Source organism: Panicum virgatum, chromosome 4N, assembly GCF_016808335.1.
Source record: "Panicum virgatum strain AP13 chromosome 4N, P.virgatum_v5, whole genome shotgun sequence".
Lineage (NCBI taxonomy): Eukaryota > Viridiplantae > Streptophyta > Magnoliopsida > Poales > Poaceae > Panicum > Panicum virgatum.
This window is the reverse complement of record NC_053148.1, coordinates 3,938,383-3,962,796: the sequence shown is the minus strand read 5'-3', so window position 1 is coordinate 3,962,796 and position 24,414 is coordinate 3,938,383. Positions and strand designations below refer to the sequence as shown.

Genomic DNA, 24,414 nt, shown 5'->3' with positions numbered 1-24,414 from the left:
GAATATCATAATCTTTTGAGAAATGTTAATCATGCTTTATTTATATTGTTATGTTTTGGTTAATTATAAGACCATATGATTTTAATTGGAACATGGAGAACCACCCAGGAAAATAGTAGAACCACAAGGACCACATGGCTCTGGTCTTGGCTGATTAATTAGAGACTCTAGTTTGAAGTGGTCTTATCGAAAGGGCAAGAGGGGCGGCGGTTGTCGGGGTATAACCCGGTCCTCTTGGGAAGTGGGCTTTGCTAAGACACTATGCCTATTAGGGAGGTTTATACTCTGCTACTGCTCCGGAAACCTTAGCGGACTACTTCTTACTAGGGAATCTTTGTAAAGGCCTCGTTGCGTCCCTATGCAACTACACCTCCAAAGTGTGGTATTGTGCCTGATCAGCACAACATGGTTGGGTCCAAAGTTCTTTTAAACTTTTACGCGACTTGTGGGTAAAGTGTACAACCTCTGCAGAGTGTTAAAACTAATATATCAGCCGTGCTCACAGTCATGAGCGGCCTGTACCCTCACATGATAATTAAACTTGAAGAATAATTAACTTGAGTTTCTTTGGTATGTGTTGGATCCTTTATGATCCTATGCTTAAGTGTGTTGGTATAAACTTTACCTAGTAATTAGGTGCTTGCTAATAAAATTTGACCAACTAAAATGCTAGCTGTTATAAACCTCAGCTTTTTTTTGATAGCCTTGCATCTTCCCTCACTTGCTGAGTACCAACCATAAATGTACTCATCCTTGTCTAATTGCTGCTCAGAAAAGAACATTGAAGTGGAGAACTACAACAACTTCAAGGAGTTTTAGGCGTGCGTTCACCAGTCAATTGCCTGTGGGATTTGATGAAGCTTTATTGAAGTTCTCGTATAGGATATCGGTGGAACATCTAAAGACCTTCGTGTCTGTTTATCGGAGTGTAATAATGTTATGTACTCTCTCTTACTTACGTTTTGGTCATTGTCTTTGATATATTCACTTATAATGTCTATCATATGTGTGTAAACTTGATCCTGGCGCACATATGAGATGCATCTGGTTTCTTTCCGAAATCGGGTGTGACAAGAACGAGTGCTTCGTCGACTCACATCTTCATCAGGCAACCTGAGCAGTAAAATCCCCCCAAGTCATGTTCACTGACGGCAGGCCCAGTAGCTTAGGGGAGCACACTAAAAACATAAGTTTATGCCCATTCTGTTCCAAGAAAACCTGGTCGCATGTGATCGGGTCTTTTAGAAGTTGAGTCAGTAAGTTTTCTTTAGGATCCGTATGACAGTTAAATCACTGTAGTAGAGGTGAGCAAATTTGGCAAATCCTAACCGAGCTTAGCTCAGTTTTAGGCTCATTTCCGTGCCTGCAAAACTCGGACCCTGGCTGAAGTTGGTCTGGTCCTGAGAAAAACAAAGTTTTTTTTTGAACCTCTGAGAAAAAGAAAGTTGCGACCACTAGCCCAGGTATATAATTGGTCGCACAAAAGAGGATTGGGGTTGAAGCCCACAATCCAGCGTCCATAACATGCTCCATTTCCTTGGATCTATACCTAATTGGACCAGACCGGGGTTGGGTCAGATTTTAGTTACGTGTCGCTAGAGCATCTATACATTTTTTGGAAGAAATTTTGTTATTGATCTTTTAATAAATTCGTGCAAATAGAGTAAGTTAACCAGATCAAACCACATGAGAAAGCAGTGAGCGTGCGGCTGTCTTATAGGTGGGGGAGCAGAATACATGTTAGCGTCCGGTGGGCTGCAGTGGAGGAGTGACCGGAGGAATCTCTTTTGGACCTAATACTCTGATTTCATTTTTTCTCTCAAACTACGAATGTGTTTTGTATTCCGTTTGAACCATAGTATTACTTAAAATTTACACAAAAAACAAGATTAAACATGAATATATTTTATTTTTAAAATTTCTTTTTCAAAATACAACATTTGAATAAATGTTAAATCTAGTATCTTAAAATGTTAACCATATTAATTTAATATCCTCAAGTAAAAAACTATTTAGCAAAACAATAAAATATCAAAAGATGAAATAACAGATAAAATGCTTGATTACTTTATTCCTTGCTCGGTGCTGCCGTTGATCCTCACGCATTATAAAGAAAGCAGGTAAGCTTTTGCAGCTGCTAGCTAGGGCTAGATAACGAGCCAGCTCGGCTCGTTAGTGGCTCGGCTCGTTATAACTCAGCTCGTTATAGCTCGTTTTACAAACGAATCAGAAAGCTAGCTCGGCTCGGCTCATTAGTGGCTCGAGCTAGCTCGTTTGGCTCGCGAGCCAGAGCATAAAAAACATTTACATAGAGATGGTAACCGTAAATCCATAAAAGAATACATCACATGCATATTAAAAGTGAAATAAATAAAATATATGTGAATTTTATAATAAAAAATATAAGTATGCTATCATCCATGACCATGATCAATCATTATCCGTTGATCGATTCGAGTAATTCATACAATATTTGTTATTTATCTCGACTCGTTATGGCTCGCGAGCCAACTCGAGCTGGCTTATTATAAAACGAGCTGACTTGTTATAAAACGAGTTAGTTCATTATAAAACGAGTCAAGCTCGAGCCGAGCCACTGACGAGCGAATTGAGCAAGCTAGGGAGTTACGAGTTTTTTTTGTCCAGCCTTGCTGCTAGTTAATGATTTCTACGAGAGCTGCTGGTTTCCGCACATAAAAGATAGCAGGCCCTCAACGGACGACGGTGCTGATCGACAGTGGGCGGGCCTAGCAGGCCGTGCGATGTATAGGTTAAGTACCTTCCGAGAGTATAGATAGGAGCTCCCATACCTTACTGTTATGTGTACTGTTTTTCAGTAGTAAATGATACTTTTAATGATTTTGTTGATCAAGATAGAACTTATATGAATGTGAGAGTATTTTGAAAGGGACATGTCACTGTATTTAATGCGTATAAAACCTCTATAAAATTAGCGTTGGGTTTAGTTTTAGATGATATTAGCACTCTATTCGTGCAATGAAATAATGCCGTGGAAATAGCCTAACAGTTCAACGGCTATCTGAACACGCTCTCTTCACCCAACCTCATGGACCGCGTCCACAAAACCACCGTACGTGCAGCACGCTAACGAGCCCGCGCAACATCCACGACGCCTTTCCAAACACCGCGTCCACGCGAGGCTCCACCCTCCTCCTCGCCACAGCTCGCTCCCGCCACGAACCCCTTATCCGCCGACGGCCCAACGATCACCCCGAACCAGGCCCCGATGTCCGCCGCGGCCGACGACCTCGTGCGCCGCGTCGCCGCGTTCCTCCCCATGCCCCAGCGCCCGCCGCCGCCGCATAAGCAGCAGCTCTCCGGCGTCGCCGCCGCCGTGCGCGACGCCGGGGGACGCTTGGGCCGCGCCGTGGGCGACGTCTTCCGCCGCCTCCGCATCGACGACACCTTATTCTACTCCGGCCTGCCAAATCAGCGCCGGAGCAGCGCCGGGAAGAATAATGGCGGGAGGCCAGCGCCTGGAGCGCCGTCGCCCGGCAAGGAGGGGGCCACCGGCGGCGGCGATCCCCTCGGCGCCACCGGGAAGTTCGCGCGGTCCCAGGGGAGCATGAACCTGTCGGCGACGTACGACAGCAGGACGAACGACGTGGAGAGCTCGGTGGTGGCCAGAGGCGACCTGTGGCGCGCGGAGGCATCGCACAGCAGCGGCGCCGGTGGCTCTGCTCCGAGAAGCTCCGGCGACGGGGCCAACCTGTTCCTGGTGCAGCTCGGCCCGGTCCTCTTCGTCCGCGACACGACGCTGCTGTTCCCGGTGCACCTGTCCAAGCGGCACCTCATCTGGTACGGATTCGAGCGAAAGGTGCGTCGGTTGATTTCGCGCCAAAAATTCAGCATTGCTTCATCTAAGCAAAGAATTCAACGTGCAAAATGCCTTGACTTGAGAGCACAAGTGCTTTTTTTCCCTTGCAGAATGGAGTTCACTCGGTTTGCCCTGCTTATTGGTCGGCTCACAAGAGATGGTTCTTCATGTCCATGTTATGCCTGAACCCGTTTGCTTGTGTAAGTCAGTTAGAAATGGTCCTTCTGTTTCTACTACTGCATTACAGTTTTCTCATGCCCATTTCTAACTGAGAATTTTGTTCAGTCATTCATGGACATGCAATTCCCAAATGGGCAACTAAGATACGTTGCCGGCGAAGGCTTCACGACGCGCGCTTTCCTCCCGCTCGGCGGTGGAGTCCTGCAAGCCCATGGAAAGTTCCCAGGGGAGAAGAGGATCAGCTTCTCTTTCAAGGTCAGCCAATGGTTGAAATGCTTTAGTCCATGAGGAACAGAAGCTGCATTGTTGTACTTACAATATGCTGTCAGTTGCTTGCAGAACAGGAGTGGGGGCAGCGTTGTCCCAATGGTTCAGTGGCCTGATAATTCCCTCTCACTGGGGCTTGTCCAGCCATTGTCTTGGAGGAGATCTGGCCTGATGCTGCAACCAGCAACCCAGATCAGGTAAATTACTTGAACCCTGACTGCCTTGTGGCATTCATAATTTGATCCATACTGTTGCTTTTTTCTTGCTGTTTATCGTTGTACTAAAATCTGCTTCACCAGATCATGACCAGAATCTTGCTGAAAATAGGTGTCCCGATTCCAGAATCCAGACTGACTGTTGTTCTATTCTGAATTTCTGATGCACAGCATATGCCCTACGATCGGTGGACGCCATCCTGGGGTGTGCATGGAGCTCATCTATTCGGCGAATGAGAATGTTGGCGTCATCTGTGGCTACTCCCACACTGCTTCGCCTTCTGCACATGCCTCCATATCGGTCTGAACAGTTGTACCCATTACATCTGGAGAAATTTTACCTCTAGACTCTGATATTCTTGTTTTGACCTCATCACACACAGATCGGAAGATCGAAGCTGAACGGCGGCGCGGCAAGGTCAGGGGTAGTGTTCAGAGTAGACGCTCCGCTCCACGGATTTGGCCGGCCATGGTTCTCAGTTCAGATGAACAGCGGGGTCGAGTTCTGATTCCCCATTGTTCTGTCGTGACTGCACATACAGAGTTACACCCTTCAAAACAAACACACAAATACAGGGTTACACATGGTTCACACGTACTACTACATTGAAATGTACAGTCAATGTTGTGTATAAGGCTTGGACGAGGGCTTGTTCTACAAATGATCTGAAAATGCCAACTGAAAAGTTCATTGCAGCAATCATCTTTATGCTGGTAATACAAAAGGTAACATTGGAGGACTGATCTTTCTTAAGCAACTGCTACGGAGACTGCCAGTACATGCGTATTAGCCACTTAAAGCAGCTGCCATTAGTATAAACCCGTGCTCTATTAACACATAGTCTACAGCACTGTTCCATCAGTCCATTGCATCACCAGATGATATCCATTCCAAATTCCAATCTATCCAACTCGCTGGCCGGATATGCCAAAGCAAGTCTTGGGCTTTGTGCGCAGTCAGCTGGTAATAACTCTTTTTTAAACCAAGGTTGTCGCCGTTGCTCCACGCCATCTCATGCATTTTTTCGCCGAACGCAAGCAGCGGAGTTGACCTAGACAAGAAAATTCTGAAGAAAGACCACGATTTGCTGAAGAAAACTGATACACGCCCACGGTGTCAGAATTCAGACTTGTCTTGGCTCCTCTCATTTCCCTGCTTCGATCGGTTCAGCCGTTCAGGTCCGTTCCGTTCAGATTGAGCATGAAGGGCGCCGTCTTCCCGGCGGCGGCGTCGGGCGAGCGGGCCGGGCGGTCGTCGTCCTCGTTGGCGGCGGTGTTGCGGACGAAGGGCGTCGGGTCCGTCATGGTCGGCCTCGTCGTTCTTGCATTGCTGCTCGGCGCGCGCAGATGGGTCGACATCGACGCTGTAAGCGTAAGGATGCATTTGCTTTTGTAATTTTCATGTTCAGTTGTTCATAGGGATCATGTGAGAACCGCTCAATTTGCACTCGGTTTAAGTAGAAATTATCGGGCTGTGACAGATCAGGAGATAGGACTTGTGTGAATTGTGTTGGGGACTTCTTTTATTTTTTAACAAGATCATGGGCACATGAAACTGAACTTTTTGCTGAAAAATACAAGTCGTCAAAAACGAGGGAGCAGTTGAGTATACGTGCAGGTGCAGGTTACCTTACTGTCTATGAATTCCCTTGCATGCGTGTCCCCAGTCGTCTCTGCTAGGCAACACTGCCAGCATCGGCGCCGGCCAACGGCGGCGTCACCACAGCAACTCCACGGCGCCCCTCGTGCACATACCATTCACCTGCGGCAACGCGACCTCGCCGCAGCAGCCGAAATGCCCAGCGGCGCCAGCGCCGCCGCCGCCGTCGACAACGCTGCAAGTCCCCGGCGGCCCGGCGCCGCCATCGTGCCCGGACTACTTCCGCTACATCCACGACGACCTGTGGCCGTGGCGCGGCGCGGGCATCACGCGGGAGGCGGTGGAGCGCGCGCGGCGGCACGCCTACTTCCGGCTGGTGGTCGTCGGCGGGCGCGCGTACGTGGAGACGTACCAGCGCGCGTACCAGACCCGGGACGTGTTCACGCAGTGGGGCATCCTGCAACTCATCCGCCGCTACCCCGGCCGCGTCCCGGACCTGGACATCATGTTCGCCTGCGACGACCCCGGCCAGGTGCGCGCCGCCGACTTCCCGTCGCCGTCGGAGGCGCCGCCCGTGTTCCGGTACAGCAAGGACGCGTCGACGCTCGACATCGTGTTCCCGGACTGGTCCTTCTGGGGCTGGCCGGAGGTGGGCATCCGGCCGTGGACGCAGATGCTGGAGGAGGTGGCGAGGGAGAACGAGCGCGTGCGATGGCCGGAGAGGCAGCCCTACGCCTACTGGAAGGGGGCACCTTCGCGTTACCGCATCCGCCATGAGCTCATGAGATGCAACGCCTCCAACGGCCAAGAATGGAATGCCCGCCTTTTCAGCCAGGTGCTTCATATCAAGAGAAGCTACCATTCCTGTTCTTTTCATCCTTCGCACAAAGTCTGAATCAGCAGGGTGAATTTACCTTTTCTTACCTTGTTGTAGGACTGGAGGCATGCCGTCAGAAATGGCTTCAAAGATTCAAGCATACCGAAGCAATGCCTATACAGGTACGGCCGTACGGGTATATATATATATATATATATATGGAAGATTTATCATGTTCAAAATTTAAATTTTTCATGGAAGATCGAATGGTTGGCTGGTTGCACGATGTTTGGTGTGGTTCTGAACTTCTGATGATAATGGTCAATGGATGCAGGTACAAGATTTACATCGAAGGGAATGCGTGGTCAGTAAGCGAGAAGTACATCATGGCGTGCGACTCGCCGGTGCTGTTCGTCACGACGCTCTTCCAGGACATCCTGTCCAGAGGCCTCGTCGCCGGCAAGCACTACTGGCCCATCAACCGGGAGCACATCTGCAAGTCCATCAAGTTCGCCGTCGACTGGGGCAACGAGCACCCGGCGCAGGCGCGGCTCATCGGCGAGCAGGGCAGCCGGTTCATGAGGGAGGAGATGAGCATGGACTACGTCTACGACTACATGCTCCACCTGCTCACCGAGTACGCCAAGCTGCTCCGGTACAAGCCCACCGTCCCGGAGAAGGCCGTCGAGATCTGCACCGAGTCCATGGCGTGCCCCGCCCGGGGCCTGCACAGGGAGTGCATGATGGACTCCATGGAGAGGCACGTCGCCGGCTTCGACCCGTGCACGCTGCCGCCGCCGTTCACCGAGGAGGAGGCCAAGGAGATCGCCGACAGGGAGACGGAGGTGCTGAGGAACGTAGAGAAGATGGAGGGCTAAGCTAGATGACAGTTGACACTGACAGTATACAGTTCAGCTGGAGGCACACTATTGATGCAGCCATCGAGGTAAGTTAATAAGGACAAAGAGTTGAGCAAAACGTTAAATGTATCATTAACACAGAAACTTAGAAGAAGGGTAAACTTAGATACTCATACATCATTAATCTATCTAATTGCTCATATATTTGAAAAAAACAACTTGGTAGATGAGTGCAAATGCATGATGACACGTGGAAAGAAAACACCATGTTTTCGCACCAGGGTATCAAAATATTTTTTTCTAACCGCGTCAAGTAAAAAAAAGAAGAGAAAATGCACCGCCAGTCCTCGAATTTGGCTCAGGTTGTCATCCCGGTCCTCAAAACTCTTAAAATACACATTCAAATCCTTGAAGTTGCTAATCATATCACGCGAGGTCCTAGTTGTTTAAGCTAAATATGAAGTTATATAATTTGTTCAAATAAAAAATTATATATGCACCAAAATAATTCATACCAATTTACTTGTACAAATATATTCAAATACAAAAGCCTTGCATAAAAATTCTAAAACAAGAAACTCATATTATCAAATTTGTAGAAAAATAGAAAATGAAAATTTTGGAGAAAACATTGAAAAAGAAAAATTTTGGCATAAAATTTGAAAAAAAAAAGTTTGGAATTTTTTTAAAATATAAGAGTTGAGCTGAAAATTAATTAAAAAAATTGGACCTACCATATAAGTGGAACGCTTCCACTTTCTATCTTAAAATAATAATTTGAACTTCACATGTTGTGATTAGCAAGTTTGTGGACATGAATATTTTGAAAGTTTAGGGACCAGGGTAATACTCCAAGCCAAGTTTGAGGACCGGTAGTATATTTTACTCTAAAAAATATGCCTTAAATGCTGGAGCGAGTGGTGGAGAGCCAACTAGTACGAGCTCCCCTCGTTGATTTCAATTGCAAACAATGTTGAAAATAGCCCACTATTAGCGTTATAGGAGATCTACCGTTACGCTACGCAACATTTATCCGCTACGTCCGCTAAAGGGGTTTCACGAGATTTAGCGGTGTTAAATGTCCGCTAAAGTGGTTTTGCAAGATTTAGCAGTGCAAAATGTTAAGTCGCTAGTAGATTTTAATGGTGTCATTCATTTAAAACGCAGTCAAAGGAACCGAAATAACTAAATGAACGTAGTGTGGACCATAGACAACGTGGCATGGACACCGTTGGGCAGTCAAAAGACATATTAGAGTTTATTTTTTAATGTTAGACCAGTAGTGGTTATAATTTTATATATGATTCATTCTGCTAAATAGTTTAGTTTTTTCTATAGCCCACTATAACTTTTAGAAATGGTTGCCGCTAAACTTCATAGCTCGCTATTTACAACATTGCTGCCCACAAACCACATTTAGGGAAGATGATCTTCCAATCAAGAGCTTAGTCAGAATGCTTCTTTAGTCATCACTAGGTTTAATCCTTTTGGTGTCCGGCTGTACTAATAAGAAGAAAAAATGACCTATTTTGTAAGAAAACGGATTAAAAGCCGTATGGACACTACCCAAAACCTTTTTTTTCTCCAGCAGACCCGGACATTGACGGCATTAATTGATAAGAAGGAGAGCAATACATGCGCCAGTGGCGCCGAGTTTACTGATCAGATTTGGCATCAGAAAAGCCCCCAACAAGGAGAAGGAAACATGGACAGATTACTGGACAACTACTGGAAACAATGCCACCTACAACTACTACAACGACTCTATAGCTTGGCCGACGATCCAATCGCCCAACGCCACAACACGTTGAGGAGGACATCATTGAGCACAACTCAACATCAACCTAAGCACAGCAACTAGCCCTGAAGCCAGGTGTTATCCGTTTCAATCTATCAAAATCTCTCTCAGGATGTGCCAAGTCAAGTCTTGGGGTTTGTGTGCAGAGTCCAGACAGCTAGTAACTCTTGTTTAAAACTAACCGCCGTTGTTCCCACGCCATCTCATGCTTATTTTCTCCGAACGCAAGCACGAGGGGACCTGGCCAAACTTCGGAAGAAAGTCCACGTTTTGCTGAAGAAAGTCTGAAATAGCCGAAATAGGCACACGGCATCGTAGTAATCCAACACCTATGTAGCAAATGCAATCGTATTTTCGCATCTAGTCGCGCATTTGCACGGGCCATGCATTCGTCTACTTTCAAACCAAAGAGAGGTTGATCCCGTGGCAATCTGAAGAAACTCTCTCTTGAGACGTCCCTGCCCTGCAATAGTTGTTCAGTACGAGCATTGTTCATTTCCCCTCTTGGGGATCAGAATTCAAGCAGGGCCGTAGTGGTACTGGATTGCGCGATGACTTGCTCCGAGAGCTACATATAAGAGCAAGCTGCGCTTTCTTGCAGATCACCGGGTAGCTCGCTAGTGCAGCAGAATTTGGCTCCTCTCGTTTTCGTGGCGAGTGATCGATCATGAAGGGCACCGTCTTCCCGGCGACGTCGTCGGGGGAGCAAGACGAGGAGGGGGCGCCGTTGGTGCCACCGGCGACGGAGGAGATTGATGAGGAGGGCGGGACGCCGCCGTGCAAGGACGGCGACGCCCCCGGTGGGGCGGGCCGGGCGGGCGGTATCGTCGTTGGGGGCGGTGTTGCGGACGAGGGGCGTGGGGTCCGTCATGGTCGGCCTCGTCGTCCTTGCCTTGCTGCTTGGCGCGCGCAGATGGATCGACCTCGACGCCGTAAGAACTAGAACAGTGATGCATCCTTTGAAGAACTTTTTTTCGTGTTCAGTTTTGCCGTTTGCATGACTGGCTAGCTATCATTCACAGTCACAGTTGCAGCTTGAAGTCAATTACGTGCTAACCTAGGCTTATTGTTTGTTTGGCACGTATTAATCATCTTGCATGATTTTCAAAGGAGAAAGCTTGATCCTCAGAAAAAATCCCAACGTTCTAGATGGGCCTACAGGACTTGTGGCGATGGGCACTTTTCTTTTGAACAAGATGATGGGCACATCCATGATCCATATGATTAAGAAGGTAATGACTTCTATACAGCTGGCCGTATTCTCTTCGATTGGAACGGCGGGCTCGGTGCATCAGCATCTAACAGAACATTTAATTGAAACTGTCCCCATTCCCCCTCCTCCCCACACCCACCCACGCCTCTCCTGTTCCCCATCCCCTTCCTCAGCAGATCCGCCGCCGCCGCCCGCAAGGGCCCGTGCCCCTCCACGCCCGCGCTGCCGCAAGCCCCCGCCCCCGCTACCAGCCCTCGCCGCGATGACAGCGCCCCACGTCGCTGGGCACATCCATGATCATTTGCTGTCACTGGCTCGACATCGAGGCCGCCTCCCACGCCCGGGTGCCGCTCCTTTGTCTTCTCCACTAGCGCGGCCACCGCCCCTTGCTACTTTGCCACTACCGCAATTTCCTCTTCTGCGTCCACCCCCTTCCTCTCCTTTTCCTTCCTCTCTCAGATCTAGATCCACGGTGGACGGCAAAGGTGGGTGACTACAAGCTGCAGGAGTGCCACAGCGGGCATCCACCGTCCACGGCCGCGTGGCGAGCAGTGTTGAGGTCCACGGTCGCGCTTGTGGATGTGAAGTAGGTGCGGCTCGCCGGCCTCCACACCACGCCAACTCTTTCCCCTTCTTCCCTTCACACCGCTCTCTCCCTCCCCTCGCCCCTCCTCAGATGCACCGCCTGCCGTTGCTCAGATCCACCGCCTACTGCTGCTCAGATCCACACACCGCTCCTCTCCCTAGCTAGCTCGAGGGCCACCTCCGCATCCTCCTCCTCCCCCTCCTCCAGGTGCCTCGCATCCACGGCTACTTCGAGCCCTATGAAACGTGGAAGGATGCAGCGGGACGGCAGCCACACGAGCAGGCATTGGGGCTGGTGTGCGGCGCAGCGACGGCCGTGATCTATTTGTTGGCTCTGTTCCACCGCGCATAGGCAAACCAACATTGGTGCGTGATGCATGGAGGCAGCTTCTCGAGTGCTGCAGTGAAGGCCCACTCGCTCCCCTTCAGCCACAGATGCAGAAACTGGAGATGGGAGAGAGGAGCTTCTTCATGAGTGCCTTTCCTTTCTTTGTTCTGTATACTAGTAGCTCTTATATCATCTCCTCATAGTTTCGATGCAAGCTTTTCATCTTACAACATGCTAGTATTACCCTTCGGCCGGTAGCAAGGAGAAGCAAAATCTCCACGTGACCATGCTTGCTTGATCTTGTTGTCTTCCTTCTCCATATTCCATCTCTTTTTCAATTTTTAGGCTGAAATCAGATCTTGCTTGTTAGAACAATTGGAAGATCCTGCTGCTGAATTAAATAAGCATGATTGATTTTACTATCACTAGCGACAGGGAGCTGAATAGAGCTGCTAGAGAAGCAGACTATATCGAACTCTACCGTGCGTTGGGCTGCTAACCCAATCATCGATTGGAATAACAGAGCATAGAGCGGCGGACGACGGAGGGGATTAGACTACTGGTGAAGCAGTCGTCTCTACAAGGGAGGGTGAGTGGCGGGCTTCGCGGCGCCGCTGGGAAGCGCGGGCAGACCCACCTAGGTCGCTCATGATTTGTGGGCTTGCGACGCGGGTTACGCGGGTTTGCGGCGCGAGTTTAATCAGCAGGTTTGCGGCACGACCCGCCCCACTTATAATCTGAGTGTTCACATATATCATTTCCAGCATTTAAGTTGAAGTCAAACAGTTTATTAATTATTCAATACCAATTTAGTAATCCGATGTAGGCAATAATATTATATTTATTAGGCAATATCACAGTTTATTGATTAACCATTGGTTTGCTGGAATTCAATTGTAGGTTTCATATGGAAAATATCATCACTGAATAAATATAGTAAATATTTGTACAAAACACTAACTCTGCATAATGAATAGTTGAACCTAATCATAGTAGTTCTATTAATGTGTTTTGATCTTGGTGAAATTGTTTTACTGCAGGTAACAAGCCCACCGTTTTTGTTGTGTCTTTGTCTTAGAGCTATGCTGATGTAACTAGCCCAATTTTTCAAATCAATATAGTTCATTAGGCAATAATATTGTTCTGATTATACAATTTTATAGTTATGACTAGGCAAACCAATATATTTTGCTACGCGAAATTACAGTTTTCAGTTAGGCAATAATATGGGGGGAATTAGGAAATATTATGATTCTGGATTATACAAATGAATATACTTCATTAGGCAATAAATTACTTGGAATGGACATCTGAAATGCTTAACTCATAAGCATTTTAGTTGAGTTTGTTATGTCTGTTTTTTCTAATCATCTACCATCTTCTTCTACTGAATTACTACCTGATTTGTTCTTGGTCTTAGAGTAGGCTCACACAAACTGTTGATGTAACCAATTCATGACATCCGGTCTTTTGAAAATGCTTTGGTCCATGTTCTAATTTCTTATAGTTTTTTGAAACTTTGCTCAAGATGTTCTAAAAAATTGCCTATTGTAACTTGTTGATTTAGGTTACTAGCATATAAATTTCTAGAAATTAGGTTGGGTGGGTTTTGATTAGTTTTCGCCTGCTCATATGTTTGAAATTGCTTGCGAGTTCATTATAATATGTCTATAACTTCTAGCAAAAATGCTTTTTTTTGTGTTCTTGTGTTAGCATTCTTTGATATGATGGTACAGCAAACATTCATTTCTGGTTTAGCATTTTTTTTGTATTATTGTAGTTAAGATTTTTTATTTTCTGATTATCTAATTCAATTTTATATGTTTGGTGCTATTTTCTAGAACACGCTCACACAAAACTGATGATGGAGCCGGTCCAAGCCTTTTTGCTTCTAGAGGATTAGGTCTGAGCACTGGTTTTTATTGTCTGATGTTTAAACGGTAAAACTGCTTTTGTATATGTTGTAATTTGCTTGTAGTTATTCAAAACTTTGCTTATATGTAACTGCTGAGTTGTATTACCTGTATTAGAAAGGTAAAAACCTGACTATGAATCACCGATACTTCACTAACCCAGCCGTACCCGTATCCGATACTTGCGTATCCGATACTTCGATACTTTGATACTCCGATACTCTCTCTATACTACCACTATGTCGTTTTTTAAACTCACGTATCGCTGTATCGCCGTACCCGTATCGCGTATCGGTGATACATAGCCTCCAGAAGCAAGAGGGTAGTGGCGTGGGTTTGAATCTAACGGGAAACATACTATTTTTACTACTATAATTGTTGTCGGGTCAGCTTTGTACTAATCGAGATGTTGTATTAAATATAGAAAATAATTATTTCTATACCTGCACCTTTCCTAATTGGGGTGGCCATACGGCCGGCCTACGTTAGCCGCATCCGATTAAGAAAGCAGCAAATTTTGCGTTTCTTACGACCAAGAGCCATTTCACATATTTTTTTCAATCCTACTCCACTCTACTTGATATAACATCCTGAATTTTTTTGAAAGAAGCTGAATTTTTCTGCTGAATATAAGAGGTTCAGAATGAGCTGACAGGTTAAGGACACGTGCAATACAGTTACAACTTTACTAGTAAAGCTTACTCCGATTTCCCTGCATGCATGAACAACAGTCGTCACTACTGGGCAACACGGTCAGCATCGGCGCCGGCCAACGTCGGCGGCACCACAGCAACTCTACGGCGCCCCTCGTGCCCATACCATTCACCTGCGGCAACGAGACGACACCGCAGCCGCTGAAATGCCCTGCAACTGGAACACCAGCACGGCGGCTGCCGGCCGGTGGCCCGGCGCCATCGTGCCCGGACTACTTCCGCTACATCGACCTCCGGCCGTGGCGCGGCTCCGGAATCACGCGGGAGGCGGTGGAGCGCGCGCGGCCGCACGCCTACTTCCGGCTGGTGGTCGTCGGCGGGCGCGCGTACGTGGAGACGTACCACCGCGCGTACCAGACCCGGGACGTGTTCACGCAGTGGGTCATCCTGCAGCTCATCCGCCGCTACCCCGGCCGCGTCCCGGACCTGGACATCATGTTCGCCTGCGACGACCCCGGCCAGGTGCGCGCCGCCGACTTCCCGACGCCGTCGCAGGCGCCGCCCGTGTTCCGGTACTGCAAGGACGCGTCCACGCTCGACATCGTGTTCCCGGACTGGTCCTTCTGGGGATGGCCGGAGGTGGGCATCCGGCCGTGGACGCAGATGCTGGAGGTGAGGCAGGAGAACGAGCGCGTGCGGTGGCCGGAGAGGCAACCCTACGCGTTCTGGAAGGGCAACCCCGAAGGCTACCGCATTCGCCACGAGCTCCTGAGATGCAACGCCTCCAACGGCCAAGAATGGAATGTCCGCGTCTTCACCCAGGTGCTCCTTCAAAAAAAGAAAGCTGCATTTCAGTTGTTTTTTCATTTCTCGTGTATGCCTAATAGATGATGTTAATTTACCTTACCGCTTTTCTTGTAGAACTGGAATCATGCAATTCAAAACGGGTTCAAAGATTCAAGAATACCTAAGCAATGCATATACAGGTAGGCGCACCAACGTGCACGACTCTTGCTGAATTTCTTATAACAAATCATATTGTTTCCTGGGAAATTCTGGTGAAATTCGTTCCTAGCTACATATGAAGATCCGAATTAAATGCACTGTGTAGATCATATCATTTGTCAATGGTGCAGGTACAAGGTGTACATGGAGGGAAACGCATGGTCAGTGAGCGAGAAGTACATACTGGCGTGCGACTCACCGGTGCTGTTCATCACGACGCCGTTCCAAGACATCCTGTCTAGGGGGCTCGTTGCCGGCAAGCACTACTGGCCCATCAACCAGGAGCATGTCTGCAAGTCCATCAAGTTTGCCGTCGACTGAGGCAACGAGCACCCGACGCAGGTGCGTCTCATCGGCCAGCAGGGCAGCTGGTTCGTAAGGGAGGAGATGAGCATGGACTACATCTACGACTACATGCTTCACCTGCTCACTGAGTATGCCAAGTTGCTCAGGTACAAGCCCACCGTACCAGAGAAGGCCGTTGAGATCTGCACCGAGTCCATTGCATGCCCTGCACAGGGCCTACACCGGGACTGCATGATGGACTCTATGGAGAGGCATGTCGCCAGCTTCGAACCGTGCACCCTGCCACCACAGTTCACCCCAGAGGAGGCCAAGGGGATAGCAGACAGAGAGGCGGATGTGCTGAGGAAGGTTGAGAACATGGAAGGCTAGCTCAAAATCTGACAGTATACAATTTGATGCAACTGAGAAAATGGGAAGAGTTTAGCTGGAGTCAAAGGTTTCTAGAGCTAGTACCCAAGTTGTTACAGGTACAAACAAAATAGTTGGTATTGAGTAGGAAAAAAAATCAGAAACAAGTTATATCTCCGGCTAGAGAATTAGACAAGTGTACCTGATAAGTGCTAACTGCCTGTATACTTCAATTGCCACAGATGTTCCATTTTCTTCATGCTCCTCATTTTCCATGAATTTCTCACTCTGAAAATAACAATAATCTCCTGTTTGGTGACATATGGGCTTTGCTCCCAATGGCAGATACAAACCACTACTGTTTTGCTGTTGGCTTCTTTTCTCAAAGTTGGCTTCTTCTAAACTGTGTTTTCCTTCTGGGCATGAAATTCTTCATCCTGCAGAAGCCAAACAATTCAAGTGTTATTGTATGAAAATAAGGTGATTTACCTAAAAGTCTAATACCATACAATGTCACTTCTTGTTGATTCAAAGTGATTAAAAGGACACCATTGTCTGGTCACAGAATTATTTTAGTGGCCACACCATTTTAATCAGGCTTATTTTTTTAAGATATCATATTTTTGTTGACTCAGCAAGTGAGTTTCACATGTTAATATAGCTGAACCTAATCTCACCATTGCAAATCTTTTTTTTTCCTAAAAAATGTAGCATATCCATAACTGGACTTTTATAATTTATACAAAGAAAGGCCTGTTCCAGCTGTGATAAATGTGTGCTAAACATAGACCAGACCACCAGGAAGCTCTTAGTAAGTTGGGAAAGTATATATCATGTTCTTTTAGTGTCTAATACTATGAAAATAAACAATCCAACCTTAACAAGAAATACCTTCTCTAACCTAGCAATGATTATAAACAACGAATACTCCAAGCTGCTAGTACCAAATCAAGTATTTATCAAGAACCAAAATTTAATTCACTTGTTAGGAGCCGAAAAGTTGATGAGATCAGGTTGTTGCTCACTTCACATAATCATGCAGCATGAGGCCAAAGAACTTCTTTTAGCTCTTCAATATGGAGCACATCACGACTCATGACAGAAAAGTATCCTGCCACAAAACACTGATCCTAATTCTCTGTGAGTTATGAGATGCAAAGTGCTCCAGACAATATCATCAGGTCTCCAGTATTCCACACCTGAATCACCCTCATCTTGGACTTGGAAGCAGTCCATTCCTTGCCATGTCATGCCGCATATCTACCACTGCATCCACGTTACCTTCCTTCATGTTGAGGTCAATGAGAACCTTTGATGCTTCTGCATCTGCTAGGGAACAACAATTCAACAACTGCTGAGTCACTTTATCTGCTTCCAAAATCATCCCCTTTTCAAATAGACCCCTGATCAAGGAAATTGTGCTTGTTGAATTTGGAGCAAAACCACACTGCAACAGTTGTTTATGGAAGCTGAGAGCCTTCATAACATTTCCTCCCCTGCAATGCCCATGAATAAGCACACCATACACAGACCCATCAAGCTTCCAGTTTCTGTCCAACACGGATTGATATACTTTATCAGCTTCATCCATTAAACCTTTCATGCAAAATCCCTTCAAGAGAGCCAACACACTCTTGAACTCAGCTTTTCTACAACAATGCATCAAGGCATCATACTTAATATTTGCTGGAACTGGATCTTCGTGATACAATTTGAAGAGCAACCGTTGCGCTTCCTTAGTACGTGCTGATTTACTAAGACCATTAATAAGCACACTGTATGTCACAACATCAGGGAGAACTCCTATCTTTATCATCTCATCGTGCAGAGAAAGAGCCTTCTCCACATTCCCCTCCTTGCAGTGGCCATCAATAAGTGATGTATATGTAAATTCATCAGGTTGTATGCGAAGTTTAATCATATTCTCAAAGAGCGCATTCGCATCATTTAGTCTTTTCTCCTCACAAAGACCCCTTATGAGTGATGAGTAGGTGATTGCATCTGGAAACACACCCTTTTCAAGCATGTTTTTATTCACTTGGAACGCTGAATCTGTATCGCCACTCTTACAGTATGCACTGAGAATCGTACTGTATGTCACAACATCAGGTTTCACTCCTTTAGCCTCCATTTCACGTACCAATTCTCTTGCCTCATCGATTCTTCCTACAATGCAATAGCCATTTATAAGCGCACTGTAACACACCAACGAAGGCTGTATCCCGCATTCCCTCATCTCCTTCAGTGCAAGCAATGCATCATCCAAGAATCTCTTCTTGCAGAACCCGTCAATCAGGGCTGTGAAAGTGATCTCATTCATCCGGATGCCCCTCTCTCTCATCTGCCTCAACAATTCCACTGCCCGCTCCAAGTTCCCAGCCCTGCACATCGCATGGATCAGCGATGTAAATGTCACCACATCTGGTGAGACTCCTTTCTGCATCATCTCTTCAAAAACAGATGATGCCTCCTGCAAGCACCCTTCCTTGCAATACCCAGACACCAATGTGTTGTAACTGACCCCATCTGGCGCCAACCCTTCACTGACCATTTCATCGAACACCTTGCGTGCGTCCTCCATCCTCCCGGCTTTGCAAAGTCCGTTCACCACCGAGTTGGAGGTCACAAGGTTCGGCGTCAAGCCGCCCTCCCGCATCATGTGGACCAGCCTCTCGGCGCCATCCACCTCCCCGGCTCTGCAGAACGCCGCGACGAGCGTGTTGTAGGCCACAGCATTGGGCGCGCACCCCGAGCCACGCATGTCGCGCACGATGTTGAGCGCCTCCCGATGTCCGCGCCCGCACAGCGCGCGGACGAGGATGTTGTATGTGTACACGTTGGGCGCCACGCCGTCGCGGAGCATGGAATCGAGGAAGCGCCGCGCGGAGGGGAGAGAGGCGTCGGAGAGCGCGAGGAGGACGGCGTTGTAGGTGGGCACGGAGGGGGCGTACCCGGCCGACCTGGCGAACGCGAGCACCGCGGCGGCGAGGGAGGCACGGGAGGGGAGGGGAGCGTAGGACCTGATGAGCGCGTCGAAGGGGCGTGGCGGCGGGGACGGGAGGAGGCGGACCGCGCGGAGGAGGCAGGCGAGGAGCGGGAGCGGCGGGAAGGACGCGGCGAGGCGGGAGGCCGCGGGTAGCGAGAGTGGGAGGTGGCGGCGGCGGAGGGGGAGCGGAAGCGGTGGCGAGCGCGGGGAAGGGTTGAGGAGGGCCGCGAGGTGCGCGTGGTGGACGGAGTATTTGATGCAACACGCCGCCGCCGCTGACGCTGACGCCGCCGCCGCCGCTTGTCGCGTGGCAGCGGCGGTAGGAGCGGCCGCCATACTCTTCAGCAGGCGGCGGCGGAAGCGGCGGCGCGGGTGGCGTCCGGTTCGGCATGCGCCTCGAAGTGGTCAAGGCAACTGGTGTGGACTCGGTGGGGCCCAACCGTCAGTGAGGTGTACCCCGCGTGCCCGCACCCTTCTGTTATAAGGAGTCGCCTCCCTCCAAACGCGGCTCCCCCTCCCTCCTCTTCCCGATCATTCCATTCCGGCGTTCCCCAACCCTTCGACCGCACGAGGTATGTCTCGATCCCCGAAAATATGCTCAATTCTCTGGTTTCCGATTGCCTTTCATGTTCTTCTATCGATTCACTGCTCTTCCTGCGTTGTCCCCTCGTTCATTTCCCGTGAATTTTGCGTCGTTTGCACGAGCGTGTTGACGACCTGATCCGCCCGATCCAACTCTGGTGGGTTGTGGTAGACGGCCGGCGACGAGGTGCGTCCTCCTCCTCGTGCTCCTCCTACCTCTGGGATTGAGGTATGGTGGTGGCTGGGTTAGGGTTAGGGTTTCGGATTCGGGGTTCTTTGGGGGAGGGCTCCATCTCCATGGCCGACTGGCTTAGATGAGCGGTAGGGTGGCGGACCACAACCGGCGGGCGGGAAGGGCCAATGGCGGGGGCGAGCGGCTTCCTCCGTTACCGAATGGCGGGGTGGAGGGCGGCTTGCGGGAGGTGCGGCGGTTTGTTTTGGGGGGTACATGCCGTCTCCCCAAATCTTGCATGTGCAGGCGTTAATGAGATTCGATTCAGATAAATATGTCCAGGAAACAAGAATATTTTCCTAATTTATGTCTCAAATTCTTATGTCCAAACTGGTTGTAGGTGGATTAATACTTGTTTTTTTACAATTGAAAGATGCGGACGATTGAATAGTAACAGTTTTTTTTTGCGGGTAATAGTAACAGTTATTATGTCAAATACGATTTCTTATATTTAAGTTGTCCCATCACACAGGTTCTCAATGAATATCTTGTATTTATTCTTAGTTAGCTCCTGTATTCTTATGAATTTTGTAGCTTCTATACATCTTTACTTTGCACAGCCTTTTAAGTTAGCCAAAGCTCTGTTGAATTCATTAGGTCATTGGGTAATGTCTTCCACAATATATAGTTTATGTTGGATTTCCTGACATGTATCTGCTGCGAGTATAATTTTCTTGTGGCTTGTTTGTTACATCTAGAAACAGCATATATGTGTTGACTAGCCTAGCCTAGGAGACTTAATCGCTGCTTTTTTGGTTTTGTTTGAAGGAAGAAAAAAAGTTGAAGCATGGGGAAGAGAAAGTCAGCTGCTAAGCCACCTCCTAAGAAGCGGATGGACAAGCTTGACACTGTCTTTTCCTGCCCATTCTGCAATCACGGGAACAGTGTTGAGTGCCGTATGTGAGTATCATTTTCCCAGTTTTCTTGTTCATCTGTTGATACTGGATTTAGTAATGCATTCAGGATTTTGACTTGGTTTCTCACTTTTTTCCAGTGACATGAAGAATTTGATTGGCGAGGCTTCTTGCAGAATCTGTCAGGAAAACTTCAGCACTACTGTTAATGGTATGTTGAAACTGTATATAACTGCACTACTTTCTCCTACGTTAGCTGTTATGCGTACTACTTTGGATCTAGAAACTTCAAACAAGGAAATGCAGGTGTAGTTCATCCCTTCTGCTCATGCATATCCCCTGCTTCTTCTTTGGCTCGGACTTGATCACGGTGATGTCTGATTATGCAAGCTGTAAAACGTCCAAACTGCATTCATCAAAAGTAAACCTGCATGGAAAACCATGTGTAGATAGTAGTGTGGTTGGTAGAAGTTAAATCATTGTTAAGTGGCATTTCTTCATGTTTGTGGCTTTGTGCTAATTGTCTGATCTCTTTTCTTGCAGCACTCACTGAGCCTATTGACATGTAAGTCAATCCCATTTAATTATTCTTACGCTTTACAACTTAGTAATAAATTCATCATTTTATCCACAACTGGGACTGATCTGGAATATTTTTAATTTTAACAGATATAGTGAATGGATTGATGAGTGTGAGCGTGTCAACACTGTTGAAGGTGATGATGATGCGTGAGCATTCCCCCATGCTGATGGAACGGTTACTTGCAACTGTATTGTACCGGCATTTTTGAATGCCATAGTCAGCCATGGCTTGTAATACGTTGTAAGGGAGAATTGGCTGTCTGATATGCCATTAGGCAGTATCAGTTTATCTGGCACTTAATAAACTCTAAAAAAATACATGTATGCCTAGTAGTGACTCTGCGTTTTTCTACGCAACTAGCGACTGCCTACAATGATGTAAACAGGTTTTCTGTGAGTATGTTCTCATGTTTTAAACCACTCTAGATTTCAGTGCCAGCGAAAGAGCGATGTTGCATGCACGTCATCATGCACGTCACCAACCGACAACAATGTTTTTGTCGTGGAGTGGAAACCCACAGCCGGGTGGTGTAATGCACCCGCCTAGGCTCAGAGGGTGAGTATTCGGGGGTTAGTTAGGACTGTTCGATCTCGCTGGAAGAATACGATGAACACAGCTGGTTTAGAGTGGTTCGGGCCGTCGGAGCGTAATATCCTACGTTCACTGTGTGTTGTATTGCTTGTGTTCCCTTCGTCTCGAGAGAGTCCGAGAGAGTTTGGTGTGTGCAGCGAGCGTCTCCCTTTTATATCTCCAGGGGAGGTGCGTACATGGCCGATGGGTCCCCGACAGGTGGGTCCAATCGATGTAGTATAAAATAACGTACTGTTCATATATTATGGCATTGCAGGCGAAGGATATCTCATTCCTGGATTTCCTTGCTCTGCCCGCGAGAATCCTCCGTCCAGCATATACATGCCCTGTCTTGTCGAAACGGCGTCAGGGTGTAGCTTGCGGCGTTGCCTGCAGCGTAGCTGAACGGGCCGTGTACCTTGCGGCGTAGGCGGCATGATGGAAAGGTGTCGTGCCATCGTATCCATTTAATGCGGCAGACGGGCTCTGCGCGGATGCGGCGCATGCGGCTGCACTGTGTACCTCGGTAATATGCGGTCTACAGTGAGGCCTGACAAAGGCTGCCCTGCGTGCCGCGGCGGCAGAGCACGCCTCAACCACCCGCATTGAATACGGTGGGTGGGCGAGTCTTCCAGCGCAACACCCGCGCCCGCGACTGCGGGACACGTGGCGGCTCCGGACCCCCCCCGGCGCGCGCGTGGGAGGTCCGGATGGACGCGGGAGGTCCCAGACCCCTATGGGGGGTCCGAGGCCTCGGCTGTTGGCTCGGAGCTTCCCCTCCTCAAGGACATGTGGCGTCTCCGGACCCGTCCCGGAGCGAGAAGCGGGTTCGGGGCCATTGGCCCGGTGAGGTAAGAGCTTGACCCGTGGGGCCCGGCTGCTCCGCCCCTTATGATGTAGTTACGGATGACTACGCGAGTCCTGCCTTGCTGCAATAGAAGTGGGTATCCCTGCTACAGGGTACCGATAGTGGCCCCCGGGCCCATCTCGGGAGAGGTGACGAACCCGCAGGTGGGGCCACTACTGTGATTTGGCTCTGCATAACTTGAAGCCTCTAGTGTTAGACTATGCATACTGCAGGAGTCTTGACCGGCTTTGACCATCCATCGGGTTTTTCGCTGCCTCATCACATCGCAACGGCTTACTGACTCGTGGTCCCCACATACAGTGGTACACCTAGTCACGCGAGCAAAGCTCGGCATTGTTGCGGCCGGAGTAAACGGGATATTTACCACCAGCGAAGTTCCCGAAGAGCCTGGTCATGTCAGCGCTTTATGCGCGCACGTCAGCTCAGCTTCCGCCTCGCTTTACGCGCGGGCGACGGTTCAGATCCCGCCTTTTCACACCTTTGTTTGTTACCCGCCCTCCCTGACAGGCGGGCCTGGGCCCCCTTGTCACGGACTGGGCGGCTAACACCAGGCGTGAGCGTCGCTTGGCTTCCAGCGACGGTTTCGGGGCGCGCCGGTTGGGTCAGGCTTCATAAAGGGACGAACCGCATACCACGATTACTTTTCCGCATTCGCCTTCTTCCTTCCAACTTTTGCGCCCCTTTGCCTTCGAGCCTCCTCGCCCCCTCCTCTTCTGCACAGATTGCTGCTCGCCTCCATAGCAAGATGGCGTCCCTTGTTCGCCCCTGTCGTTTCTAGACCGAGGAGGAGCTGAACACGGTGCGCCGCCTGCTAGGGTGGAGTCCACAGGAGACTGCCCGGGGGATTCGAGCAGGCTCGGTTCCCCTCGGCGACCTGCGCGCCGGGGAATTTGTGCTGTTCATCTCACACATTTCCACCAGCTTGGGGCTGCCGATCTCCTCGTTCTTTCTGCTGCTGCTGGAAGATTTCGGCCTCCATCTTCAACATCTCAAGCCGCACTCCATCCTCCTGACGGCCATCTTCGTCTACCTGTGCGAGATGTTCGTGGGGGTGCAGCCCTGCGTCATCCTCTTCCGCCACTTCTTCGTCCTGGTGAAGTCCGGGAAGGGCAAGGATGAAGTGGGGGCGTACTACTTCCAGACGAGGAGCGAATTGCGGACGCCCTACATCCCCAGGCTCACTGACGGGAAGTGGGAGGATTGGCACAAGAAGTGGGTGATCGCCACCACCGAAGCCAATGAGCGCCTCGTCATGCCGACCGGGGGACCCGCCTCCGACCGCCAATCCTGGAGGGCCAAGCCGTCCCTGCCGTCGGAGTTCGACTCCGTGCTGTCCAAGATCAGGGCGCTGGCAGAGGGCGGCCTCACCTCGCTGCACGGGCTCGGGGACTTCCTGAAGCGCCGGATCGCCCCTCTGAAGAAGCGGCCGCGTCCTACCTGGAGCTTCACTGGGCCCCAACACTGCAGCAGGACCCACCGCGGGGAGGACAGCGATCTGACCCAGGAAGCCCAGGAGGTCTTGGTGTGGGCGGTGACGGGGGAGATCTTCATCCCGGAGCACCTGATCCTTCCTCAGGGTGTCGTCCCCCTCTGCGAGGACTCAAACCTTAGGACTGCGGTGTTGGCCACCCTGTCGACTCTCGACGACGGTGGGCTGGCAGCGCACCAGACTGGAGGCGACCCGGACCGTGGGATCCGGATCCCTGGTGCGTCCGGGGAACATGCCGTGCCGAGCGCCGCGGGGTCCGGCCCTTCTGCCAAGGGCAAGCAGGCCGTGGCTGGTAGCTCCGCCACGAGCGGTCCCAGCCAGGCC

The 24,414-nt window shown here is 49.3% G+C and overlaps 4 protein-coding genes and 1 pseudogene across 9 annotated transcripts; 4 read left to right on the top strand and 1 right to left on the bottom strand.

The window, feature by feature from the left end:
* Positions 1-3,128: 3,128 nt before the first annotated feature.
* LOC120670518 lies at positions 3,129-5,242 on the top strand. The gene is made up of 6 exons (XM_039950638.1): positions 3,129-3,838; positions 3,949-4,038; positions 4,124-4,273; positions 4,358-4,482; positions 4,672-4,801; positions 4,884-5,242. Exons 1-6 carry the CDS (start codon positions 3,248-3,250, stop codon positions 5,007-5,009), a joined length of 1,212 nt encoding a protein of 403 aa, XP_039806572.1. The 5' UTR covers positions 3,129-3,247; the 3' UTR covers positions 5,010-5,242.
* Positions 5,243-5,803: 561 nt separating this feature from the next.
* On the top strand, positions 5,804-7,970 carry LOC120670474 (protein O-glucosyltransferase 1-like). Its single transcript, XM_039950569.1, has 4 exons — positions 5,804-5,866; positions 6,168-6,935; positions 7,035-7,099; positions 7,252-7,970. The coding sequence occupies exons 1-4, from the start codon at positions 5,804-5,806 to the stop codon at positions 7,793-7,795; spliced, it is 1,440 nt and encodes a 479-aa protein (XP_039806503.1). The 3' UTR covers positions 7,796-7,970.
* Positions 7,971-12,047: 4,077 nt separating this feature from the next.
* Positions 12,048-19,363, bottom strand: LOC120671313 (pentatricopeptide repeat-containing protein At5g39710-like). 5 transcript variants are annotated; one of them, XM_039951612.1, is made up of 4 exons: positions 16,952-19,363; positions 16,129-16,363; positions 15,472-15,979; positions 12,048-15,095 (listed from the first exon to the last, which is right to left on the bottom strand). In XM_039951612.1, the coding sequence occupies exon 1, from the start codon at positions 19,246-19,248 to the stop codon at positions 17,137-17,139; it is 2,112 nt and encodes a 703-aa protein (XP_039807546.1). In that variant the 5' UTR covers positions 19,249-19,363; the 3' UTR covers positions 12,048-15,095; positions 15,472-15,979; positions 16,129-16,363; positions 16,952-17,136. The 5 variants fall into 5 exon arrangements, with proteins under 5 accessions (XP_039807546.1, XP_039807548.1, XP_039807549.1 ...); XM_039951614.1 differs by having other exon boundaries at positions 14,250-15,095; positions 15,472-15,955; positions 16,952-19,271; XM_039951615.1 differs by having other exon boundaries at positions 14,250-15,095; positions 15,472-15,917; positions 16,952-19,271.
* LOC120671315 lies at positions 14,297-16,247 on the top strand (annotated as a pseudogene).
* Positions 19,340-21,582, top strand: LOC120671316 (transcription elongation factor 1 homolog). 2 transcript variants are annotated; one of them, XM_039951617.1, is made up of 5 exons: positions 19,340-19,484; positions 20,495-20,626; positions 20,721-20,791; positions 21,124-21,145; positions 21,250-21,582. In XM_039951617.1, the coding sequence occupies exons 2-5, from the start codon at positions 20,514-20,516 to the stop codon at positions 21,311-21,313; spliced, it is 270 nt and encodes an 89-aa protein (XP_039807551.1). In that variant the 5' UTR covers positions 19,340-19,484; positions 20,495-20,513; the 3' UTR covers positions 21,314-21,582. The 2 variants fall into 2 exon arrangements, with proteins under 2 accessions (XP_039807551.1, XP_039807552.1); XM_039951618.1 differs by having other exon boundaries at positions 19,355-19,484; positions 20,499-20,626.
* Positions 21,583-24,414: the final 2,832 nt, after the last annotated feature.